Source organism: Ahaetulla prasina, chromosome 6, assembly GCF_028640845.1.
Source record: "Ahaetulla prasina isolate Xishuangbanna chromosome 6, ASM2864084v1, whole genome shotgun sequence".
Classification (NCBI taxonomy): Eukaryota; Metazoa; Chordata; class Lepidosauria; order Squamata; family Colubridae; genus Ahaetulla; species Ahaetulla prasina.
The window spans coordinates 3,243,153-3,266,211 of NC_080544.1; the positions used below are offsets into that span (position 1 = coordinate 3,243,153).

Genomic DNA, 23,059 nt, shown 5'->3' on the forward strand with positions numbered 1-23,059 from the left:
GTATCTGAAAGTAACCCTTTATCTACTGGAAGGAAGTAATATGATTACTTTTGAAAGGGCATTTCTATAAGAAAAAAAACTTGGGTTGTTCCTTTTAAAAACCAGACTTTTTTTTTTAATTTGCATTTATATCCCACCCTTCTCCGAAGACTCAGGGCGGCTTACACTATGTCAAGCAATAGTCTTCATCCATTTGTATATTATATACAAAGTCAACTTATCGCCCCCAACAATCTGGGTCCTCATTTTACCTACCTTATAAAGGATGGAAGGCTGAGTCAACCTTGGGCCTGGTGGGACTAGAACCTGCAGTAATTGCAAGCAGCTGCTGTTAATAACAGACTGTCTTACCAGTCTGAGCCATAGAGGCCCAGAGACTGGGTTGGATCTAACAATACAAGAATAAAAGTAATTCTGAGGATGTGGCACACTAGCAAACAATTAAAGCAAACCCAGGGAAAGGCTTTTTGTGAATTTAGTGTGAGTGTGCATCTCAAAGTATGCTGGATGGGCAATTCTTCATGTTGTAGACATCCAGTACAAGTAAAGAAAAGAGCTCATGTGTCACAATGTTAACAAGCAAGTAATATGAACTATATAATTCATGGCATAAATTGCATTATGCTATTAATATTGGCTCACCTTGATAGATGCCACTGCTGAATATTATTCATTCATTTGAACCCAAACCTTTTTCTCTGAAATTTACTTGTGGAGTATACCAACGTGCTTTCATGTTGTCTTAAATAACCCCATGAAAAAGGACACAGTGAGGTTGTTTGATGAACTTACTTAGGGTTGGACACCAGGAATCTCATCTGGCTACAAGCTCTTCAAAACCAGAAGGCCTAGTGTCAAGTGCAGGAAACCAGGAGTCCAAGCAGTAAAAAATGAATACGGATTTATTGCATGCTAATACTCTCTGCAAGAATCTGATCTACTAACAGTCAAAGCAAATTGGTGATAGAGAAATGTCAGCGGAATTCAAGGTGGGCTGAACTTAGATCTCTTGTGTGCACAAAGAGATTTAATACTGATGACACATTTGACCCCTCCCTCGGGCTCAGCCTGATCATCTCCTACCCCTAGGTATTTTTCTTACAATTTGAGATGGAGTATGTGGGTAAGATGCAGCATAGATTTCTCACTTTAAAAAATGCACAAAATCCCACAGCTTTTTCTCTGCCCATTCTGAAATATTCTTAAGTGAGACAAAAAACAAGTGAAATTAAGGTTTCTATTAGCAAGTCTTCATTGCATCCATTATTGAAAGCAACATGTACACAGTGAGCTTCACGAAGAGCAAGCTTACCCAGAAGAAAACAAAAATCTCTAGAGGAATGTTTTTGGTATTCTCAACATATTCAATGTATATCTGAGCCCTGTTATTAATGCATGAAATGCAACAGAATCTTCCCTGGGGGAAAAAAATGAATTTTCAGGATCTTTCCTGTTTTCAAAAGACTGGAAGAGTCCATGATTTTAAAACTAGAATTCCAAAGAATGTTGAAGTTACAAGACAGTTTGGTGGTGGTGATAGCTCTGTTCCTCCCTCACTTTCCCCCAGAGCTATCAAGCTGAAGAAATGAGAACCATACAGATTTCAGAAATGCATCTTTAATGCTAGTGTTGAAAACTCTAGCAGTAAATTCCCAGCCAGACATACAGCAAGTTAATTAAGGAGAAGTCTGTTTGAAATGCTTCCTTCCCACAGTCTCTCACAGGTCCACATTGAGAACAGAAGTTCTGGCTTCCAACCCCTGGCATCTGCAGAGAAATCTGCGCAGGATGATGGTCTAACTCAAACCCTGAAAAACCACTGTCAGGCAGTAGATCAATGGATTACTTGAGAAGGCAACTCTCCATGTTCAGAAAGAATAGATAATGAACAATTGAGTGCCCTTAAGCATACGCTCAGAGATGAAAGCTGGCTACTAGCTCTTCTTCTTTTCCTTTTCAAAGCCAGAGCTGGAGTAGGAAGCTCAGAAAAGCTGGCATATCAGGGGGAAAACTGAGCATGCAGAAGAAGCTTCCAGCTCTGGCACAAATGTGATTGCTGACCCAAAGAAAGAATAATTTGAAACCTCACTGGGTCCACAAGACTAAAGATATATGCATGTTGAAAACTTTAGGATCCAATTTTAATGGTGGAGGGGGGGGAGAGAAGCCACAGGAGAAAACAAAAATTCCTGAAATTATTCAAATTAGAAACAGCCAGGACAAAGAAGTCACAGGAACACATAAACAGACACAGTCTACAAGAAGTTGACCTGTGTTGCTGGAGTCAATGTGTTCTCATGCTTTCTTAACTCCTAGAACCTGTTTCACTATGGTATAATGCAGTGGTGGGATTCAAATAATTTAACAACCGATCTCTGCCCTAATGGGTGGGTGTGGCCACGGTGGGCATGGCCAGGGGCTGTGACAGGCAGCACTCAGCCTCCCTGCAGCCTCCTGGGAGCAAAAATGGGCTACGGGGGTGGGGGTGGGTGGGTGTTGTGCTGCCTAGTAGGTCTCTCTATACTTACCTGAGCCTAGTAGGTCTCTCTATACTTACCTGGGAGCCAAAATGGGGTGTGTGGGGACTCCTGGAAGGGGTGGGGAGGGGCAGCAATTTAAAAACCGGTTCACCCAAATCAGCTGAATCCCACCACTGATATGATATATCTTTCTTGATTTTTAAATGTTTGGGTCTGTGATTCTCTTGCTTTGATCTCTGACTCTCTATAGCAGGGGTGTTGTGCCTCGCCCGCCCCCCTCTCCGCAGCTGGGCCCCTCTCATCTCCTGCTATCTCAGCCAGAGACTGATAGTGCAGACGAATGGCCTGGCGTGCCTCCAGCCCCCAGTCCTGGCACCATGCCCGGACAGACTGAGCAAGACGAATGGCCTGGCATGCCTCCAGCCCCCAGCCCTGGCACCATACCCAGACAGACTGAGCAAATAAACCTCCCCCCCCCACAGCATGTGAGCATGAAGCCAGTCATGAGCTAGAATTGCCGGCAGCTGGAGGGTGGACAGATCCCCACTTCTGGAGAATGGAGAGGCGATGTCAGCAAAAGGAAGGGAGGGGCAGGCCTGGATAAGTGCTGAGTCATGGAGCCACACCCCATGGCCTATATAAAGGATCTGCTTTCTGGCATTCCTTGAGTCAGGCAAAGTCTAATCTGATTGCTGAAGTCACACCTTGGATTCCTGCCTGCCCTGAGAACTCTGAGAGGACTCTGGCAAAGCTGCAGAGGCTTCGTGGCCACGCTTGAGACAGACTTTCCAGACCCAGCCATCAGAGGAGGAGTGGGACATGACAAGGGGTCTCCAACCTTGGTCCCTTTAAGACTTGTGGACTTCAACTCCCAGAGTTCCTCAGCCAGCTTTGCTGGCTGAGGGACTCTGGGAGTTGAAGTCCACAAGTTTTAAAGGGACCAAGGTTGGAGATCCCTGCTCTATAGTATACCTTTTCAGTGTACAGATGCTACTATCAGTTTTGGGGGGTATTCTCAGTTAGTGTACCTAAGAATAAAGTCACGAACAGTCAGGGCAACTTGACTATGTGGTATGCATATAGGACTTTAACCTGAGATAGTCTTCGATAGATGAGAGTAAACCATTTATTTATTAAATTTGTTCAAGTCACACACAGGTGACTCTTGGTGGCTTTATTTACTGAGTTCCTTCTGGATGGAGAGCTTGAACATCACTGCTGAAATACAGAAGGTGTGCAGATCTTATGGCCCTATCTGCCACACACACTGCTTTAAGGACAAAATAATAAAATGAAGAGAATTGAGATGAATTCTATTTTTTTCAGAGCTGCGTAAAGGGCATTATTTGTGAAGATTTCCAGTGTCTATAGCAGTGGTGGGATTCAGCCAGTTCGCACCCCTTCGGGAGAACCGGTTGCTAACTTTCTGAGACATTTGGTGAACTGGTTGTTGGACCAAATCATTAGGGCAGAGAACCGGTTGTTAAATTATTTGAATCCCACCACTGGTCTATAGCCCTGTTTCTCAACCTTAGCAACTTTAGGATATGTGGACTTCAACTCCCAGAGTTCCCCAACTGGAGAATTCTGGGAATGGAAATCCACATACTGTATCTTAAAGTTACTGAGGTTGAGAAACGGGGCTAAAGACACTGGAAACCTTCACAAATAACGCTTATCTACAGCAAATACTGCATTTTGGATTGAATATATTCCCTTCCCTAATACAGAAACAGCATCAAACTGCACCAAAATAATCCCCTACTGTCAGAAGCTGCACTGTCTGGTTCAGTCTTCTTCACCTACGGTTCTTCCCAATATACTCCCTATTTCAACTTAAAAATAAGCTCCGTTGAATCTAGTAGGCATTTTCTCAAAGGGAAAATGCTGATGCAAATGCAGAGTTTTTAATAATTCCATGTTTTGTTTTTAGCCATCTTGACAGGTAAAAATCAAATTATTATTTATGGATAGTGATCACAATAAGGACATAATGATATAGCTGCCACTTTAATATGAAGGATATTTTCTACTGCATCTTGCTTCCAAAGTTTTAATATTTTTCTGAATGCTTTGATGTACATCTTCAGAACCAGGGTCGGCTTGAAGGGAGACAAATGTGATTTAACACAGTTAAGCTTATCTGACTTGCTCAAGAAATAGATGGAACATCACCTTGAATTTCCAGAGAAGAATACCTTATCAGTATAGTACAGTAAATAAGAAAAAGATAGAAATTTGTTTTTAAATGTGGGAGTTGGGATTATTCATAAATTAGATTATATTTGTTCAACTCTATAGTATATTCTGTTCTTTTTAATGCTGTTTTTCCTCCTACCTACAACGTTTAGGCAGTCTCTATAACAAATGTCATGCTGAAACTGTTTTCTGTTGATTCAAGGATGGGTGGAGAGAACTCAGCAACTACAGAGAAAGGCCTGTAGTTTGCAGGTTTTTCATAAGCAATGTGTGTTTACTGCTGCAATAAATAACTTTTAAAATAATTGGACAGATTTTAAATTATGGGAGCTGTCTCTTTTTAAAATAGATTTTTTGGTGGATTTACACTTCTGGTTCAAACTTTGGGGAAGAATTTAGCGTAAGCAATTCATGTCTGAAGTGATGTGAAAGTTCAGTTAATGGTTTGTAATGGCTCGGGGCCAAACTACACATTACGCATTAGATACAATTACATCTCTGAAACACTGCTAATCGGCTTGAGAATGATGGAGGTTTCCTTCCTTCCTTCCTTCCTTCCTTCCTTCCTTCCTTCCTTCCTTCCTTCCTTCCTTCCTTCCTTCCTTCTTTCTGGCTCCCTGAACTGTGAGCAACCTTGGAGTTTTAGTGAAGAGTCTGCCTTTTTGAGATGGAAAGTAGTATGCAGAGGAAATCTGTAGTAATGAGAAATGATCTCAACTAACTTGTTTCTGGGAACTGAAGGAGGCAAGGTGATGGCCTCTTGACATATTGCAAGCAAGGCTGATTTTTTCAGAGCAAAGGTTTGAAGTAGTTTGGTATCTCTGCAACCAGAGGTAATAGCAAGTGAAGGTGCATTGAACTAAGAGCAAAACCTACATGTTTATTTTCCCACCCAACTCAATGAGAAATTGTTCTATTACAGCTCGAATATTTCTACCGCACCCCCCCTAATTATTTAGGGCTATGACTGTTGATCTTCTGCTTGTTGATCACTCCCTCTCCGAACCTTGTTTTACCTCTTGGCCTTGGCTGATCTCAAAATACTGAGCAGGATGGGATCCGATACGTATTTGGATGGGAGACCAGCAGGCTCTCCAAAGGCTTAGACTAGATTAATGCAGGGATGGGCTTCAAAAATTTCAGCAATGGGTTCTCTGCCTGGTTGCTGGGTGGGCGTGGCCATGGTAGGCGTGGCCTAGTTGGCCTCCTGCACCATAGTGTGTGTGTGTGTGTGTGTGTGTGTGTGTGTTCACCTTCCCCAGGCTCTGGAGGCTTTCCTCAATCCTCTGGGAGGGTGAAAACTGCCTCCCTGGGCTCCGGAGGCCCTCTGGAGCTTCCGGGGGGTCTGTTTTTCCCACTCTCCAAGCCTCCGCGCAGGCCCTGCAATTACCTCGCATCCAAAATGGGCTGCATGGAGACTCCTGGGAGGGGTGGGGTGGGGCGGAGTGAGCGGGGCCAGCCAGGGGCGGGATTTGGAGGCTCTCCAAACTGGCATAATGTTAGCTATGGGTTCTTCCAAACCTGGGTGAACCCATAGCAGCCCACCCATGGATTGATGGAAAGGAAATGACATTCTGTCTATGGAGATTCTTTTTCAGTTCAGTTCTGGACCGAAGAAGCTTTGTGGATGAGAAACAGAACTTTTTCAAGGAAAAAACAAGAAGAAAGGCCAGTTGCCTTTTGGAAAAGCACCTTTGGTCTCGGTAAAACTGCTCAGGAAAATGAGACCTAATGTCACCTGGAGCCAAGGCTGAGCTCAGCTTGAGCGATTCTTTTAATAGAGCAGCTGAGGTTTCACTCCTTTCCTTTGCACGTCTAAGTAAATGCCATTTGGCCCTCATTCAGACATGCAAAATTCTCTGGCTGCTTCCTTTCCCCCCTGCATTCACAACAATCCAAATTCATTGTGTTGCCTGCACTTCTTGCTGAAAGCCTCCTTTATCAAGCCAGATTGTTTGTTTCCTTCTTACAACATCTCTTTGCACCCTTCCTCTCTTCCCTCAATCTGCTTTCATCCCATGTTGGATTTTTGATAGCATGCTTGAATCCTGCAATTTTTCCATTCTTGTTTTTTGGGTTCTGATACAATTCCCTATTACTAGCCTGGGCAGGTCACTAACAATACTGAATGTCATGATATTTTCTCTCAGGTAAATGCTTTTAAATATGACATCCCTAAAGAGTTTTTGAGTAAAAGACATTGTTCTGTGTGATTCCATTTGCTATTAGAATAGAATGAGGACCAAGCCAGGCAACTCCGCTTTTTCTCATATGTGGAAAAGTAAGCCTAACCTTCTTAGGTAAAGGTTCCCCTCGCACATATTTGCTAGTTGTTCCCAACTCTAGGGGCAGTGCTCATCTCTGTTTCAAAGTCAAAGAGCCAGCGCTGTCCAAAGACATCTCCATGGTCATGTGGCTGGCATGAATAAATGCCAAAGGTGCATTGTTACCTTCCCACCAAAGGTGGTCCTTATTTTTCTACTTGCATTTTTTATGTGCTTTCGAACTGCTAGGTTGGCAGAAGCTGGGACAAGTAATGGGAGCTCATCCCATTATGCGGTACCAGGGATTTGAACCACTGAACTTTCGATCAACAAGCTCAGCGTCTTAGCCACTGAGCCACCACAGCCCTTACCCTAACCCTAACCCTGACCCTGACCCTGACTCTAACCTTCCTTATATCAGAGTAAACGCCAATGAATTTACAGGTACTTTTTTGGATAGACACTCTGCAATTTCTCTTGAGCTGGACAGAGGCATTGTGACAAAATGTACAATGCATATTTAGGTATTATATACGTGCTTGTTGTGCATGTCTGTGCTGCTGTTTCTATAGATAGCTACACGCAAATTTAGAAGCATCAAACGCTACTTTAGATTAGCTTGTTTCTGGATCAGCAGGAATCTGCTAGTCCCTTAAGACGTATATTTATTAGAGTGATTAAAATAGTGAAAGATTAAGACTTGGAAGGAAAATGTTTCAGCTCCTCCTTTTTGCAGTTGATTGGATGTGAAATATCTCCATCTGGGGCTAACATTTCTAGGCTGCAAAAATGGGGATGGTCACTAGTGCAGGGGTCTCCAACCTTGGTCCCTTCAAGAGTTGTGGACTTCAACTCCCAGATGGCAGCAAAAGCTGCAGAAAAATCTTGCTGGTCACCTGGCTGATTGCAGCACAGATGTGGTAGGGTTCATCTACTTATCCCACAGCATCTGTATTATATGGTGATGGTTTCAGACTATCTAGGATTGCAGTCAGGCCTCTGCGGTAGACACAGTGATCAGGTAAATGACTGCAGGAAGCTAGAGGAATATTTCCTTGAGATCAGCTGAATCTTACAAGTTTTCTCTGATACTCCTAGGAGGCGGGAGGAGGAGGAGGAGGGGAGACCCAGATTTTCTAATATGCACCTCCCTCCCTGGGCATAACACGTGCTTCTGCAGCTGTGGCTTTCTGAATGACTTCAGGATGGACTCTCCAAAGTCATCTCCCTGGCTGCTACAACTGTCCTGTTCTAGGCTGAGCAATCACACAATAGCAGCTGACAATGATGCTTCAAATGACTAAGGAGGCCGATAGAATGCTTGGCTGAGCAGTGCACCCAAGTGTCGGGAGAAATACAGGGATGGTGAGAGCTTACTCGATACATAGGGTACCATACAGAGCAGGGGTCTCCAACCTTGGTCCCTTTAAGACTTATGGACTTCAACTCCCAGAGTTCCTCAGCCAGCTTTGCCACAAGTCTTAAAGGGACCAAGGTTGGAGACCCCTGATACAAAGAGTACCAATGCAGAATGAAACAGGGAGACCAATGACCCAGAGGAAGAGGTCCACATAGTCCAATCCACAGTCAAAGTTGTAAGACACAAGAGAAAGAGAGAGATAAGTAGTCGGGTACAGGTCTGGCAAGATGGGGTGTCACACCCACTCAAGAAGATCAGGCAGGAAACATGACAGGATTATTATAAGACTATATTAACAGAGCCTTGCAAGCCTGAAAGTACAAATAATCCTCTGTCTCCTTTTACTGCCTGATGATTAGGACAGATCCAAGTTTCTTTTTCTTTGACTCTTATTCAGTGGTGGGCTGCCACCCAGAGGTGGGATTGAAAATTTTTAGCAACTGGTTCGCTGCCCGGTTGCTGGATGGGCGTGGCCATGGGGGCATGACCTACTCGGCCTCCTGCAGCATGGTGGTGGTTGTGGTGGCAGGTGTTTTTGTCCTCCCCAGGCTCCAGAGGCTTTCCTCCAGCGAAAACAGCCTCCCCCAGGCTCTGGAGGCCCTCTGGAGGCCAGAAACAGGCCTGTTTCTGGACTTCCAGTATTTCCAGTAGGGCCATTTTTCGCCCTCCCAGAGCTTCCGCGTGGGCCCTGCACTTACCTCACATCCAAAACTGGCCACATGGAGACTCCTGGGAGGGGCAGGGCAGGGCGGGTGGGGCCAGCCAGTCCTTGCAACTACTGTCTTGGTGAACCAGATGTAGAATTAGCATCTGGTTCGCCCAAACCAGTCCTAACTGGCTGAATCCCACCCCTGCTTCCACCCCTTTCATCTGATTTCCCTAGGCAGCATCTCTTCCCTTCATCTGTCAAGGTCATGCCCAGGTATCATTACCTGAGATGAGTCGGCAGTAAAATCTAAGAGTCGTCTGCATCAGTTCAGGGTTTGAATGTTGTTCCATATTGTCAAGCCTGGAGTCTGAAAACAGAGTAAGAATGATGAACACAGATGAGATGCTGAAGAGTTGTCTCAGTGGAGACAATTATGGCAGCAAGAAATTATTCGGAGCAAACTAATGGCATATTTGGGAGTATTACATTTTTTCTGGGAATTTTTCTGTTTGATTGATGGCCAAATCAATAGTCCAAATCACTTTGCAATTGACGTTCAGCATAGAATGTTTGCATTTTAGAAAACTGGAACATTTTGATAGCACATTTAAAAAAATAAAATTTGATTTTGTTTTTCTTTTGTGACATTGGCCTATTTTCTAAATCTTGGGGCAGGAGACATGAAGATCTGAGTCCTCTAGCCACATAGTTAAGCATTATACAGAAATTTCTCTTTAGTTCTACATTGCTTCTCTCCTTGATTAAGTTTCCATCCGTTACTTGTTCTACCTCTGGGTGCTTTAGAGAATAGGTTGACCCCCCCTCTTCATTGTAGCAGCCCTTTAGATATTGGAAGACTGATATCATGTCACTCTTAGTCCTTCTTTTCATTATAATAGACATTTTATTTATTTATTTTATTTTATTTTCGTATTTTTATACCGCCCTATTTCCCTAGGGACTCAGGGCGGTTCACAGCCAGATAAAATATACATATAAATACAAAATAAAACATCCATTAAAAAACTTATTACATATGGCCGAATAATTAAAAATAGGAATACACATAATAAAATCCCCATTAAAACCAATTCAAATTTAAAAATCTAGTCCAGTCCTGCGCAGATAAATAGATGTGTCTTAAGCTCGCAGCGAAAGGTTCGAAGGTCAGGAAGTTGGCGGAGTCCTGGGGGAAGTTCGTTCCAGAGGGTGGGAGCCCCCACAGAGAAGGCCCTTCCCCTGGGTGTCGCCAGCCGGCACTGCCTGGCCGACGGCACCCTGAGGAGTCCCTCTCTGTGAGAGCGCACGGGTTGGTGAGAGGTATTCGGTAGCAGCAGACGGTCCCGTAAGTAACCCGGCCCTATGACATATCCAATTCTTTCAATCTTTCTTCATACGTTGTAGTTTCTGGTCCCCTAATCATCTTTGTTGCTCTTCTCTGCACTCTTGCTAGAGTCTCAACATCTTTTTGACATCATTGCAACTGAAACTGGGTGTGGTACAGTATTTGAAGTGTGGTAATTACAAAATGTAATTTTGGTGACTCCTTTCTGAGTTACCAATCCAGAGAAGAATAGACACGTATCAGGGTAGATGGACAACATCAACTGAGTTGCCCTTAGGAAGATTGATGATGATTGCAGGAACTACCAAGCTGCTGCTTCAAAACAGAAGTCATGCCCAGGAGAAGAAGACCCAAGGGACTTCTGGGATAGGAGGGTTGAGAACTCATCTTCTTCACCAATAGCCTTCCAGATGTTGTTAAATTAAGGCATGTGCTATTCCACAGTTGGGGAGCAGTTGCCTAATAATAGTGGAGCTCCACATAGGCACAATTGGAATGGGGAGTTTGTTTTGAATGTATTGTTTTTAATTGTGTTATCATTATTTTATTCAGATTTTGTATTGTTACCCATCCAGAGTCATTTGCTTAAGCTGGCAGGTCATATCAATTTTCTTAATCAATGAAACATCTGGGTTATCATTCCTAGAAATACTTGGTTCTTTTATTCATGGTTTCAAAGGGCTCCTGTGAACTTCATGAAAACCTTGGTTAGTGTGTGCTTTATCGTCAACTAAAAATAGACTTCCCATTTCATGTTCTGAAACCTAATACAAGGGTAATTTTTGTGGTAATTATGCCTTCACTTCCTGCTGATTGCAAAAATAAAAAGGTATCTAAGTGTTGTAAACACAATAATTTTGATTTTAATTGCAAGAGACATAAAAGGATACTGTACGCTAAACGCTGAGTAGCTAATAAGTAAAAATGCTTGTGATGGGAATAAGGATAAAAAGGAAAGGGATCCTGTCACTTCTGACAACTCTTAGACACAACTCTTAAGTCATTGAACGGGAACACCAAGCAGAATTCACATTATTCCGAGTCAGATGCTGAGTTGAAGTAGGCAGGATTTTTTGTCTGTGGTAGCAGGACTACCCAAAGGATCGTAAAATTAGAAGAAGGGGGTCTTCAGCAGAGTTATGGAGGTGACTTCATGGAATCTTTTATTCCACTAGAGCTAAATTATAACAGGTTTATACCAAGACCTGTTTTTTTTAATATAATATTTAGTTTATTCAAAGAGAGTAAATATACAAAACACCAAAATATTTAAAAGAAAAACAAAACAAAAGAATAAGAAACACAACAAACAAGACATTAAAAAGAAAAACTGTCTTAAAAAGAAGAAAAAGAGAAAAAAGACTAACATATACACATAATATCCTCCTTACCGGAGTGCTGATTAATGTAACAGGACAGTGTTAATTTCCCACCTCTTGCAAAACAGACCAAAATAATTTTAAACTTCTAAATTTGTTTACAAATTGTTAGCCTGTCATCTATGTATTATATTAATAACTTAATAGTTAACAGGAAAAACAATAACAATAAACATATTATATAAAAGTAATAGGAATTATTATTAATAATAAAATAAAGACAAGATTGAAATTCTAAAACCCTCTGTTAACAAAATGTTATTGTAATCAACCCGTAGAAAATTTACCATGTCATCAATCCCAAATCATCTCCAAAATTAACCCTAATTGCTCCCAGATCAATCCACCTGACTAGGTGGCTCCGTGGCTAAGACACTGAGCTTGTCGATCAGAATGGTCGGCGGTTCGGCAGTTCGAATTGCTAGTACAGATCTCCTGCGTGAGCAGGGGCTTGGACTAGATGACCTCCAAGGTCCCTTCCAACTGTCTTACTGTTACACCTTTGTTTCTTGATACAATATCTTATCAATTACTGATTGATTAAATATAATAAGTCCAAGTGTCATATCTGCCCTTGCCCTAGAACAATCATTTAGGAAAGCAGACTCTCAACTCCAATGGATTGAAGTGAAAAGAACTTTTACTAAAGATGCTGGTTGCAGGAAGGTGAGGCAGAATCTGAAGTTCCCACTCACTAATACAGCCAAACCCATCGTTCCCCATCCATCCCCACAATTTCCAGTCCATTGCCACCCAATCCAGGATCGCTGCGATGTGGTGGGAAACTCCTGGTTGTTTAGGCTGCTAGAATTTCACATCCAGGGCAAACAGCCTTGAAGATGCCCAGATCAGGGCTCTCCAACCTTGGCAACGTTGAGACTTGTGGACTTCAACTCCCAGAATTCCTCAGCCAGCTTTGCTTTGCTGGCTGAGGAACTCTGGGAGTTGAAATCCACAAGTCTTGAAGTTGCCAAGGTTGGAGACCCCTGGCCTAGATGGTGCAAACAACTCTGGTCTTCCTCATATGTCAGCTCCACCTCCCCGTTTCCCACCATTAGATACACAGGTGTGGATTGGCCCAAATGCCTCCCTTCCCCTCGGAGGGCAGGATGCCAGCAAGGCACCAGGCCTCTGATGGAGATCCTGACACCAAGACCTGTTGATATGAATGATGCCTGGGATGAAACTTAACACCCTTTAATGCAAGTGGCTTGGGCATCAATTCCCATTTCCAGATGAGAAATCCAAGAAGCACCTGAAACAGAATGACTGAGGGTAGAGAGCTGTTGTTCTGTCCCAAAGGTGCTTTTTTTCAAGAGGCAACTGAACTTTCTGGTTTTTTCTTTGAAGACATTTCGCTTCTCATCCAAGAAGCTTCTTCAGTCAGAGCTGCATGACTGAGAATCTCCATAGACATTTAGCGATACTCCCTTCTTTAAAAAAAATGGTTTCTAATCTAATTTCTGATTTTCTTTCTAATTCTTCCTTGTTCATTGAGCCTTCAGTAGTCACCAAGCAGTGGTCAGATTCAACCAGTTTGGCCGAACTAGTTGTTAAATTGCTGGCTGGCCCCTTCCCGCCCCTTCCAGAAGTCCCCGCACACCCCTTTTGGCTTCCAGGTATGTGCAAGGAAGCCTACTAGGTCCAAAATGGGGCGCGGGGGTGGGAGTGGGGTGCAGCATGCCCCCCCCAAGGCCTGTTTTTGCTCCCGGAGTGTGTGTGCAGGAGGCTGAGTGCTGCCTGTCACACCCCTTGGCCACACCCACCATGGCCATGCCAACCCAGCTGGTTATTAGGTCAGAGAACCAGTTGTTAAATTATTTGAATCCCACCACTGCCACTAAGCAACCTCAGTCTTTAGAATGTGTTTTTTTTTTTTTGCATTTATATCCTGCCCTTCTCAGAAGACTCAGGGCGGCTTACACTATGTCAAGCAATAGTCTTCATCCATTTGTATATTATATACAAAGTCAACTTATTGCCCCCAACAATCTGGGTCCTCATTTTACCTACCTTATAAAGGATGGAAGGCTGAGTCAACCTTGGGCTGGTGGGGCTTGAACCTGTAGTAATTGCAAGCAGCTGCTGTTAATAACAGACTGTCTTACCAGTCTGAGCCACAGAGGCCTGTGTTTGATGGTTTTTCATCCCAAGCATTTAACAATTATTTTTAAGAGTTTGTGTTAACCCCAAAACAATATATGAACATCATAATTGTTGTAATTTTGTTGAGTCCCTTCTGAATTACCATAATCAAGAGAAGAACAGACATGCAATCAGCCCATGTTTCTAGCAGTTTAGATATTTGTGGGCTCCATATAACTGCTCCTTTCTTGATCACACCAAATGTTAGGATTTGGGCTATGGGTGCGAGCTTCCTCTGATACAAAAATAGCAAATTGGATTTGGATTTAGGCAAGTCCACAAAGATGGAGTGGCAGCAACTTCCATGAATGAAGCATGTCATGGGAGATTAGAGACTTCCTATCTTCCCTGCATATTTATGACTATCTGAATCCTGAAAAGATACTTTTTTTAAAAAAAAATTTCCCCTTAGCTTAAAATTGGAATAAGGATTGCAGAAGCTCAGTCACAGCAAGTTAACAACTTTATCTGCAGAATAGATTGGAGATCATATAATGAACTGACTGTGATGAAGGGGAACTCACCAAATTTGCAGACGATACTAAACTGGCAGGAATAACTAACACCCTAGAAGATAGGCTCAAGATCCAGATGGATCTTGATAGACTTGAACACTGGATCCTAGCTAACAAAATGAAATTCAATGTAGAGAAAAGGAAAGTCTTACACTTAGATAAGAAAAACCAAAAGGACACATAGAGACTGGGTGAAACCAGGCTGAATAGCCCTAACTCTGAGAGGGATCTTGGAGTCATATTTAGCTAAATATGAGCCAGCAGTGTGCAGCAGCAGCTAAAAAAGCCAATGCAATCCTAAATTGCATTAACAGAGGGATACAATCAAGATGAAGTGAGGTAGTAATACCACTCTATAAAGCCCTAGTAAGTGTGGGCTTTTTTGTGGCTGTGTGAGTGTGAAGTGCAGCTGCTTTTACACTGTGTGTGAGTCAGTTGTGTTGTGTTGTGTTGTGTGTGCGTAAAGGATGAAAGTTGGTTTTTGAGCTTTTTGTGGCTATGTGAAGTGTGAAGTGCAGCTGATTTTACATTGTGTGTGAGTCAGTTGTGTTGTGTTATGTTGTGTTGTGTGTGTGTGAAGTGTGAAAGTTGGTTTTTGAGCTTTTTGTGGCTATGTGAAGTGTGAAGTGCAGCTGCTTTTACATTGTGTGTCAGTTGTGTTGTGTGTGTGTAAAGTGTGAAAGTTGGTTTTTGGTACCTCTTATTGTTTTTTTATACTTTATTATTTTTATTATTTATTGTTATTGGCCACGCTCACCAAGCCATCTGACCACCAAGCCACGCCCACCAATTAAGCCATGCCCACAGAACCAGTAGGGAAAATTTTTAGATTTCACCCCTGGACCACACCTAGGATACTACATCCAGTTTTGGTCACCACACATTAAAAAAGATGTGGAGACTCTAGAAAAAGTGCAGAGGAGAGCAACCGGGATGATTAGGGGACCGGAGACTAAAACATACGAAGAACGGTTACAGGAACTGGGCATGACTAGTCTAGTGAAGAGAAGGACCAGGGGAGACATGATAGCAGTCTTCCAATATTTGAGGGGCTGGCCCAGAGAGGAGGGTGGTCAAGCTATTTTCCAAAGCCCCTGAAGGCCAGACAACAAATAATGGATGGACACTGAGCAAGGAGAGAGTCAACCTAGAAATGAGGAGGGACTTTCTGACAGTGAGAATAATCAATCAATGAAACAGAAGTTGCCTTCGGAAATTGTGGGAGCTTCGTCACTTGAGACTTTCAAGAAAAGATTGGACTGCCATTTGTCAGAAATGGTGTAGGGTCTCCTGCTTGAGCGGAGGAGGAGGGTTGGACTAGATGACCTATAAGGTCCCATCCCTCTCTGTTAGTCTGTTAGATGGTTGTTATTCTTTCCATGTTGAAGATTATGTTTTGAATCTCACACAGCTTTTTGAACTCTGCGTGCTCTTGCTTCTTGAGTTTGCTGCATGGCTCCAGATAATCATAAATAAATGAAACATCTGGAGAATTCATCCCCAGGTTGCCCCAGGGCCCACCTGCTTTTGTGGTGAAGACTTCAACATACCATATAAAGTCCTCAGGCTGGCAGAAGCTGCCTGTCCCCAAATTTGATTAGGCTGGAATGGGATCTCTTCATCCATGTGATCATTTCTTCCTTCTCAGGGAATCCTAGTTCAGTTGGACAATAATTCATGCAATTCTTACCTTTTCATATTCTATGAAATATCAGGACTATAATATTTCATATATAATATGAAATATTATATAACTATAATGGCAACCATGTTAAATACTACATGCAAAGTAGAAACCAATGTGTGGAGACTGCTTTGAGGTGTGTCTGATTAAAATAAATAAAATAATACAACAGAGCTGTCCCAGGTGCTGACTTCCTTGTCTCCACAGGTTAAACCCTTTCAGTTCACTTTTTCTACAAGCATCCATGAATTTGAACAGTGTGAATTTTTCAGTCAATCTGCCTCACACAGAAGCAAAATCTATTTGATACCAGTGGATCTTCTCATTTCACATTTATTCTGAAAATGGAAATCTGGTCAAGAGGATTGCGCTAAGCAGGTAAGACATCCAATTTTTCTATCATTTTTGCAAGGAGTGAAAGGGCGACAAAGTAATGCTAAACTCTCCAAGGGCAAAGCTTCAAGAAAGAAAGAAAGAAAGAAAGAAAGAAAGAAAGAAAGAAAGAAAGAAAGAAAGAAAGAAAGAAGACTGATGCACAATAAATCCTGCACTGTTGTGTGTTGGCAAAGCTGTGCTTCAGTTCAAATGGATTTCTCATACATTAGATCTTAATGCTACCAAAAATCCAAAAAGGAGAAATTGCTGTAAACAAAGATTATTTTTTTTTGCAACAGAAACAATGCAATAGTGTCAAGGATATATCATTTTTTTTAGGTGTAGGGAGCCATGGGGCCCATTCTCCCAGGCCCCAAACATAGAGCAAAGAACATCTGAAGTAGATCAAATGGCTGGAAGAATGAGATGGGTGGATTCTAATAGTTCTTCCTGTCTTTTCTCCAGAACAAGAATACATTGAAGTTGTCTCAGGTGCCAATATACCTGATTGCTTTACATGTCTCCACAGGTTCAATCCCTTCAGCTCGCTCATTCAAAAGCATTGCGGTAGGGCTAATATTGGGGGTTCAAAAGAACATTTCATTTTACGGACCCTCCCTTGAGTCTTATCAAGATCCTGGATAGATCAAATTGCTTTTACCATAAAGTAGCTGGTATTATCAATGGCTTAACTTAAAATGTAATATGGCCACAGATCATACATTTATTGATTATGAAGGGGTAGTGATTTCTTCAACAGTGTTAGATTTTGCTTGGAAGTAAGCTGTGTTTTCAGCTGATAAGAAGTGATGGAGAGATGGAGACAACCCGTTGCTTTAAATGGGTAATGTGGCCATGGATATATTTTTTTAAAAAATGCTCTGGGCTGTCTCTGAACACTGAGAATTACCAGTTCTGCTACAAAAACAACAAGCTGACGGTTGGGGAAGCATTTTCCCAGATTGTAAAATGGTGCAAAGCAGAGGTCCAAGAAGTGGTGATTCAAAGCGATTAGTTTCATTGTGGACTATCAAGACATTTTGACACCTAGTGACCAAATCCATGTGATTTTTTTTGCTCTCAGAAAACTGGGCCATTTACCGTTCTCCTGTGTAGCATAAATGGACAGCTTTGCCATTATCACTAAAGTGAAAAGCTTCCTGTCAAGCCTGGAAGCCATTTTTTTCGTTGGATCTTCAGGCCTGTCACATTTACTACTGTGGAAAACTGGGAGGGGGGAATTGCGTGAAGCCAGGGTGTTATATATAGTCATAACAACATTCCTTTCTCAGAGAGTCAAGGACATCTTGCCCTGCACCTGGAGGACTGTGGCTGGGAGGCATCTCCAGTTGGGACGGTGCATTGATTGGGCCATGTGATGGACATATGGGTGCTGGGGAAGGGACTTTGGGTGGGGAAAACCTGGAAGCTTTCAGATTCGGGTTTTCCCAGATGTGCCAATATGACATCTCTAATAAAATGGAACTTTGAGGAACTTCAAGCCTTGGAGTATTATTTTGGAGGTGTTACTTGGAACCTTGACATTTCCTCTGGCAATTTCCTTTAAAGGTAGTCCTCAGCTTACAACCACAATTCTGACTGGAATTTCTGGACTCGCTAAGCTATGTGGTCATTAAGTGAGTCACGCCTGATTTTATGACGTTTTTTGTCACTGCTGTTAAAGCAAAAATGAAATGAAACCAACTTCTCCCATTGCTTGTTGGGAGCCCCTTGGGAAGATTGCAAAGGATGATCACGTGACCCTGGCATGCTGCAATCATTATAACATAAATGCCAATTGCCAAGGATCTGAATTTGGATTGTGTGACCACACAGAGGTGCCGCAATGATTGTAAGTGCAGTTGTAAGTTTCTCAGCATCATTATCATTTTGAATGGTCGTTAGTGGAATGGTCGTAGGTTAAGGACTACCTCTATCACTGCTGCCCAATATGCTTGCATTAGCTTGGCAGGTGTGATGTCCCTCATGCCTTGGGTGACCCTCCTGGGAATAGATACCCTTGGTATGAAGTCCCTGCATTCTTGGCTCATCCTTCTCAGCAGCCCACCCCCAACACAATGTAGGAGCGCAGCAGGACTTCTTGTGGGGGGATTTCAAAGTGAACTTGGCAATTATTTTAATGGCAGCCATCAGAATACTGAACTTTTTTAATAGTGCATTGTTATTTCTTCTCTGCATCACACCAGGCCCAATAGAGTTGGCATGCCCCAACATCTGTCAAACAAAGCCATGTGATGCGACCCAGCAAGCAGCCTTCTGTCGTGTCCCACTCCTCCGCTGACAGCCGGGTCAGGGAAATCCGAATCAGGCGTGCCTCTGCAGCTCTGCCAAAGTCCTAGCAAAGTCCTCAGGGCAGGCAGGAGACCAGAAAGTGACTTCAGCAAGATATGTTTAGACTTTGCCTGACTCAGAGAATGCCAGAAAGCAGGTCCTTTATATAGGCCATGGGGTGTGGCTCCATGACTCAGCACTTATCCAGGCCTGCCCCTCCCTTCCTTCTGTTGCCTCCGTCTATCAAGTCTTCTGACGCGAGGGTCACTCCAGTCTGCAGCTGTTGGCAATTGACCTCCCTCAGGCTCACATGCTGTGGAGGAGGGGGAGGGGTCTAGTTGCTCCGTTTGCCTGGGCATGGAGCCAGAGCTGGGGGCTGGAGATACTTCCTCCTCTTCAGCCTGTCTGGGCATGGAGCCAGGGCTGGGGCCGGGAGGCATACTAGGACATTCCTCCGTGTTCGGAAGCAGATAAGAAGGCCCCGGCTGTGGTGAGATCGGACGAGACACAACACCTTCTGTGCTGCGGCCCCTGTCCTGTAGAACAACTTGCCCCTCCCCAGATTCTGATAGCTTCAGCCCTGTTGGTCTTTTGTCAGCTCTGAATACTCGGTTGTCCCCTCAGGCACTGGATTAGAGTGAATTCTTCCCTAGGGCACTGTGGTTTATGGATTGGCATTCACAGCTGGCAATTGGTTCCGTTTCACTGTTTTCATGTGGGTGCTTTCCAGTTAGATTTTGACTCCTGGACAACTCCCTGCAATTTTCTTGGCAAGGTTTTTCAGAAGTGGTTTGCCATTCTCTCCTTCCTGTGACTGAGAAAGAATAACAAAGTCACCCGGTTGGCTTTGTGCTTCAGACAGAACTAGAACTCACAGTCTCCCAGTTTCTAAGGCCTGCTACCTTAACTAAATTGACTCTAGGGCAGTGTATAAGATTAACAAATGAATGAGGACCCAGATTGTTGGGGGGGCAATAAGTTGACTTTGTAAAAAATATACAAATAGAACGAGACTATTGCCTTATACACTGTAAGCCGCCCTGAGTCTTCAGAGAAGGGCGGGATATAAATGTAAATTTAAAAAAAAACTATCTATCTATCTATCTATCTATCTATCTATCTATCTATCTATCTATCTATCTATCTATCCATCCATCCATCCATCCATCCATCCATCCATCCATCCAATCAATCTGGCTAAGCACCTCCTGAATACTTGAGGTTATCAGCCATTTTTTTATCTCTGTAGCTGTAATTTTCAAAAAGATCCCCACTGACTCTCACTGCAGCACTGGGCAGGAAAAATGTGTAGCCCAGTAAAGACCCCCCCTCCCTTCTAGCTGTATAGATTTAAAAACACATAGGTGATGTGTGCCACATCTGCTAATTAACATACGTAGGTACTTGGACTTCTGAATTGGCCTACCTTACCAGCATCTCTTTCAAGTGTTGGGTTTGAGAAGCCAGAGACTGAAGGGCTGTATCCACAAAGAACATCCAGCAATAGGAACTGCAGTCAATGCGAATTGGTGTAAGAGTGTCACTGTCACTATGAAATCCTGGGACAGATGCGAGAACTGCAGGGTGGGGTTCACAACCCTTATTTGAGAAGGAGACAGATCCCATCAATTTTAACAGTTGCGGGGTGTTCTTCGCCACTGAAATTTTATGTAGTTAGACCAGGGGTGTCCAACCTTGGCAACTTTAAGTCCTGTGGACTTCAACTCCCAGAATTCCCCAACCACAAGTCAGCCGGTCTTGAAGTTACAAGGTTGGGCACCTCTGAGCTACATCATCCTCTTCGCTTGATTTTCTTCTCTGGTTGTTGTTCTTTAGACTAGAGATGAAAGGAGGAAACCTGTAGGCTGTTTCCTAGCTAATTGCTCAGCGAGGCGTTAAACGCCGTTGCGAGCTCATAATTCCATCTATTAAGTGGCAGCAAACCTGCACGAGAGAAGCTTCAGCTGAAGATCCGCCGGCTGTGTTTATTCCACTTTGACACCGGAATCTGCACACCAGACAATGAAAAGTAGGAGGCTGGCCAGGCGCTTCTGGACGGCATCCAACGCAATTAGATTATTCTCGACAAAGAGTGATTTCATATCGCCCTTCGCGCCACGGATTAAACTCTTACGGAGGATCGCGCTCGGCTGTTTCTTTTTTTTTTTATTTCCCGCGGATCAGCCACGGGCCCTGCATTTCCCACGCAAGCAAGATGAGCATTTTCCCGGGCTTATCTTCCCACTTGCGGATCTGACCCCCGGGGTTGCCCGTCACCCTCTAACCGCCACCCACGCGCGCTTTCACCTCGGGAGCCTCTTAATCATGTTGGCGAAACTCCCCTGTCTCGCGTTACGTCCCTCTCGGCTCCTGAACGAATTCGCTCTCTCGGGCTCCGGGAGCGGCGTTATTTAAAGGCTTCTCACGTTCAGGGGGCCCTGCAATCACTGGAGTGTTTGTTATAAGGGGATGAATCGGCCTTCTGAAGTCTCAGCCTGTCCAACTGAGGCAGGAGGTCTTAGGAAGGGGCTGGTTTCCCAAAGCGGCGGCATCGCCAACTTTGCACGTATCCGTTTTTTTTCCCCGGGAGTTGCCCGGGGGGGGGAGGGGTCTGCTCATTTTACTCGCGAAAGAAGGTGGAGGCCGCCGAGGGGCGATTAGGAAGCGCAGGCGGGCAGGGGGCATAGTGGCCGGGGACCCTGCCGTCAGAGTAACTCGCTTTCGCGTTTCCTCTGGGCGACCTAAAAGTACCGAAAGTCGAGGTCCAAGAGGCGATGGAGGGGCAGTCCGAGAGCCCCAGGACGATCTCCAGCCTCTGACTCTCTTAAGCCAAACACTAAAGCGGCCGGGAAGCTAGAAACGTGGGCCGAAAATGCATCACCCGGCAAGGTTCCAACTTTTGCCCTAGGATGGCGGGGGGTGGGGAGGGGAATCGCTTCGGCCCGCCGTTCGCCTTTTGCCCCCCCTCCCCACTGAGTGTAAGGCGCAGCTCAGCGGGCGAGACGAGGAAGAGGGCTCAGCTCAAGCCAGGCTTCCTGGGCACGGCATCCTCAGGTGCCGCCGCCGCTGCTGCCTCGCCGCCGCCGCTCGGAAATCCAGGTTGACATCTCTGCCGCCGGGGAGAGGCGCCGTTCGTTGCAGCTCCGGGCTGGGCTCCAACGCATTCTTCCTCATCTCGTCTTCTCCGTGGTGGGGGGGAAGGAGTGGAGAACGGCGTGAAGTGGGGGAGATGGGGGGATTGCCAAGGGGTCTCCTGCGCTGGCATCCAGCCACCTGCCTGGCTTTCTAGCCGGGAGATAGACTCTCAGTGCCCAGTCCAGCTGCCTTCTCCTCTCCTCTCCTCTCCTCTCCTCTCCTGGCCTGGCTAGTCCTGCTGCTTCCTCCTCTCCAGCCCACCCCCGTCCACCACCACCCCCGCCCCGATCTCTACGGGAGCTGTTCCTTCCTCTCCTTTCCGTCGCTTTTGCGCCCAGACTATATTGAGTAGTGAGGCTCTGCAATCACGTGGTCCGCGGGAGGGGGGGAGGGGGGGGCAAAGGAGGAGGATGGGGGTGCCTCCGCAGTTTGCCGGGGCCCGGAGACGCGCGCGCGCACCGGCACATACGCTCGGGCGCGCGCTCTGACACACGCACACACTCACACTCGGAGACACACGAGTGCTCCAGAGCTGCTGCTGCCGCTGAAGAAGTCGAGGGCTTTACCGCCGGGCACCGTCGTCTCCTAACCAAACCTGGATTTAACCATTGGCTCCTGTCTTCTCAAGCCTGATTTGCCCCCCTCCCACTTAAAGAAAAGCAGATCTTACTCTCCTTGTTTACAGCCGCTTCTTCGCTGATTCTTCCCCCCCCATTTTCTTCCTTCCCCACTTTTTTTCCTCTGCTGCGCTTGGAGATTACTTAGGGCTAGGGGAGAGGTTGACAATCCTTTTGAATTTTTTTTTTTTTTTGGGGGGAAACACCCCAACCTTGCGTTTCTTTCTCGCGTTCTCCCCCTCCCTTCCTCTCCGTCTCCCTCCCTTCCATCTCTCTGGCTTTTCCCAGACCAAATCCGGGCTGATGTGCTTCGACAGAGCTTGGAAATGGAAGTACTGATGGTCTGGCTTTTCCCTTGGATCTTTCAATGTCTTTCCGTGCGAGCCGACTCGATCATCCATATCGGTAAGAGAAAAAGAAAAAAGAAAAGAAAAAAGGAAAGAAAGAAAGAAAGAAAAGCTCAAGAGCCGTCGCTGACGTGCGGGCGTGCGGGGAGAGGCAGGCTAGTGAAGGATCAATTAATACGAAAGGTTGACGCGGATGGGGGGGGTTTAATCGTA

General features: G+C 44.6%; 1 protein-coding gene across 1 annotated transcript in view; it reads left to right on the forward strand.

The window, feature by feature from the left end:
* Positions 1-22,784: 22,784 nt before the first annotated feature.
* The window catches only part of GRID1 (glutamate ionotropic receptor delta type subunit 1), an 896,787-nt gene continuing 896,512 nt past the window's right edge, over positions 22,785-23,059 (forward strand). Inside the window, exon 1 of the mRNA XM_058188407.1 lies at positions 22,785-22,904. Coding sequence (XP_058044390.1) covers positions 22,826-22,904 — 79 coding nt within the window. The 5' untranslated portion in view covers positions 22,785-22,825. The remainder of the gene's footprint in view (positions 22,905-23,059) is intronic.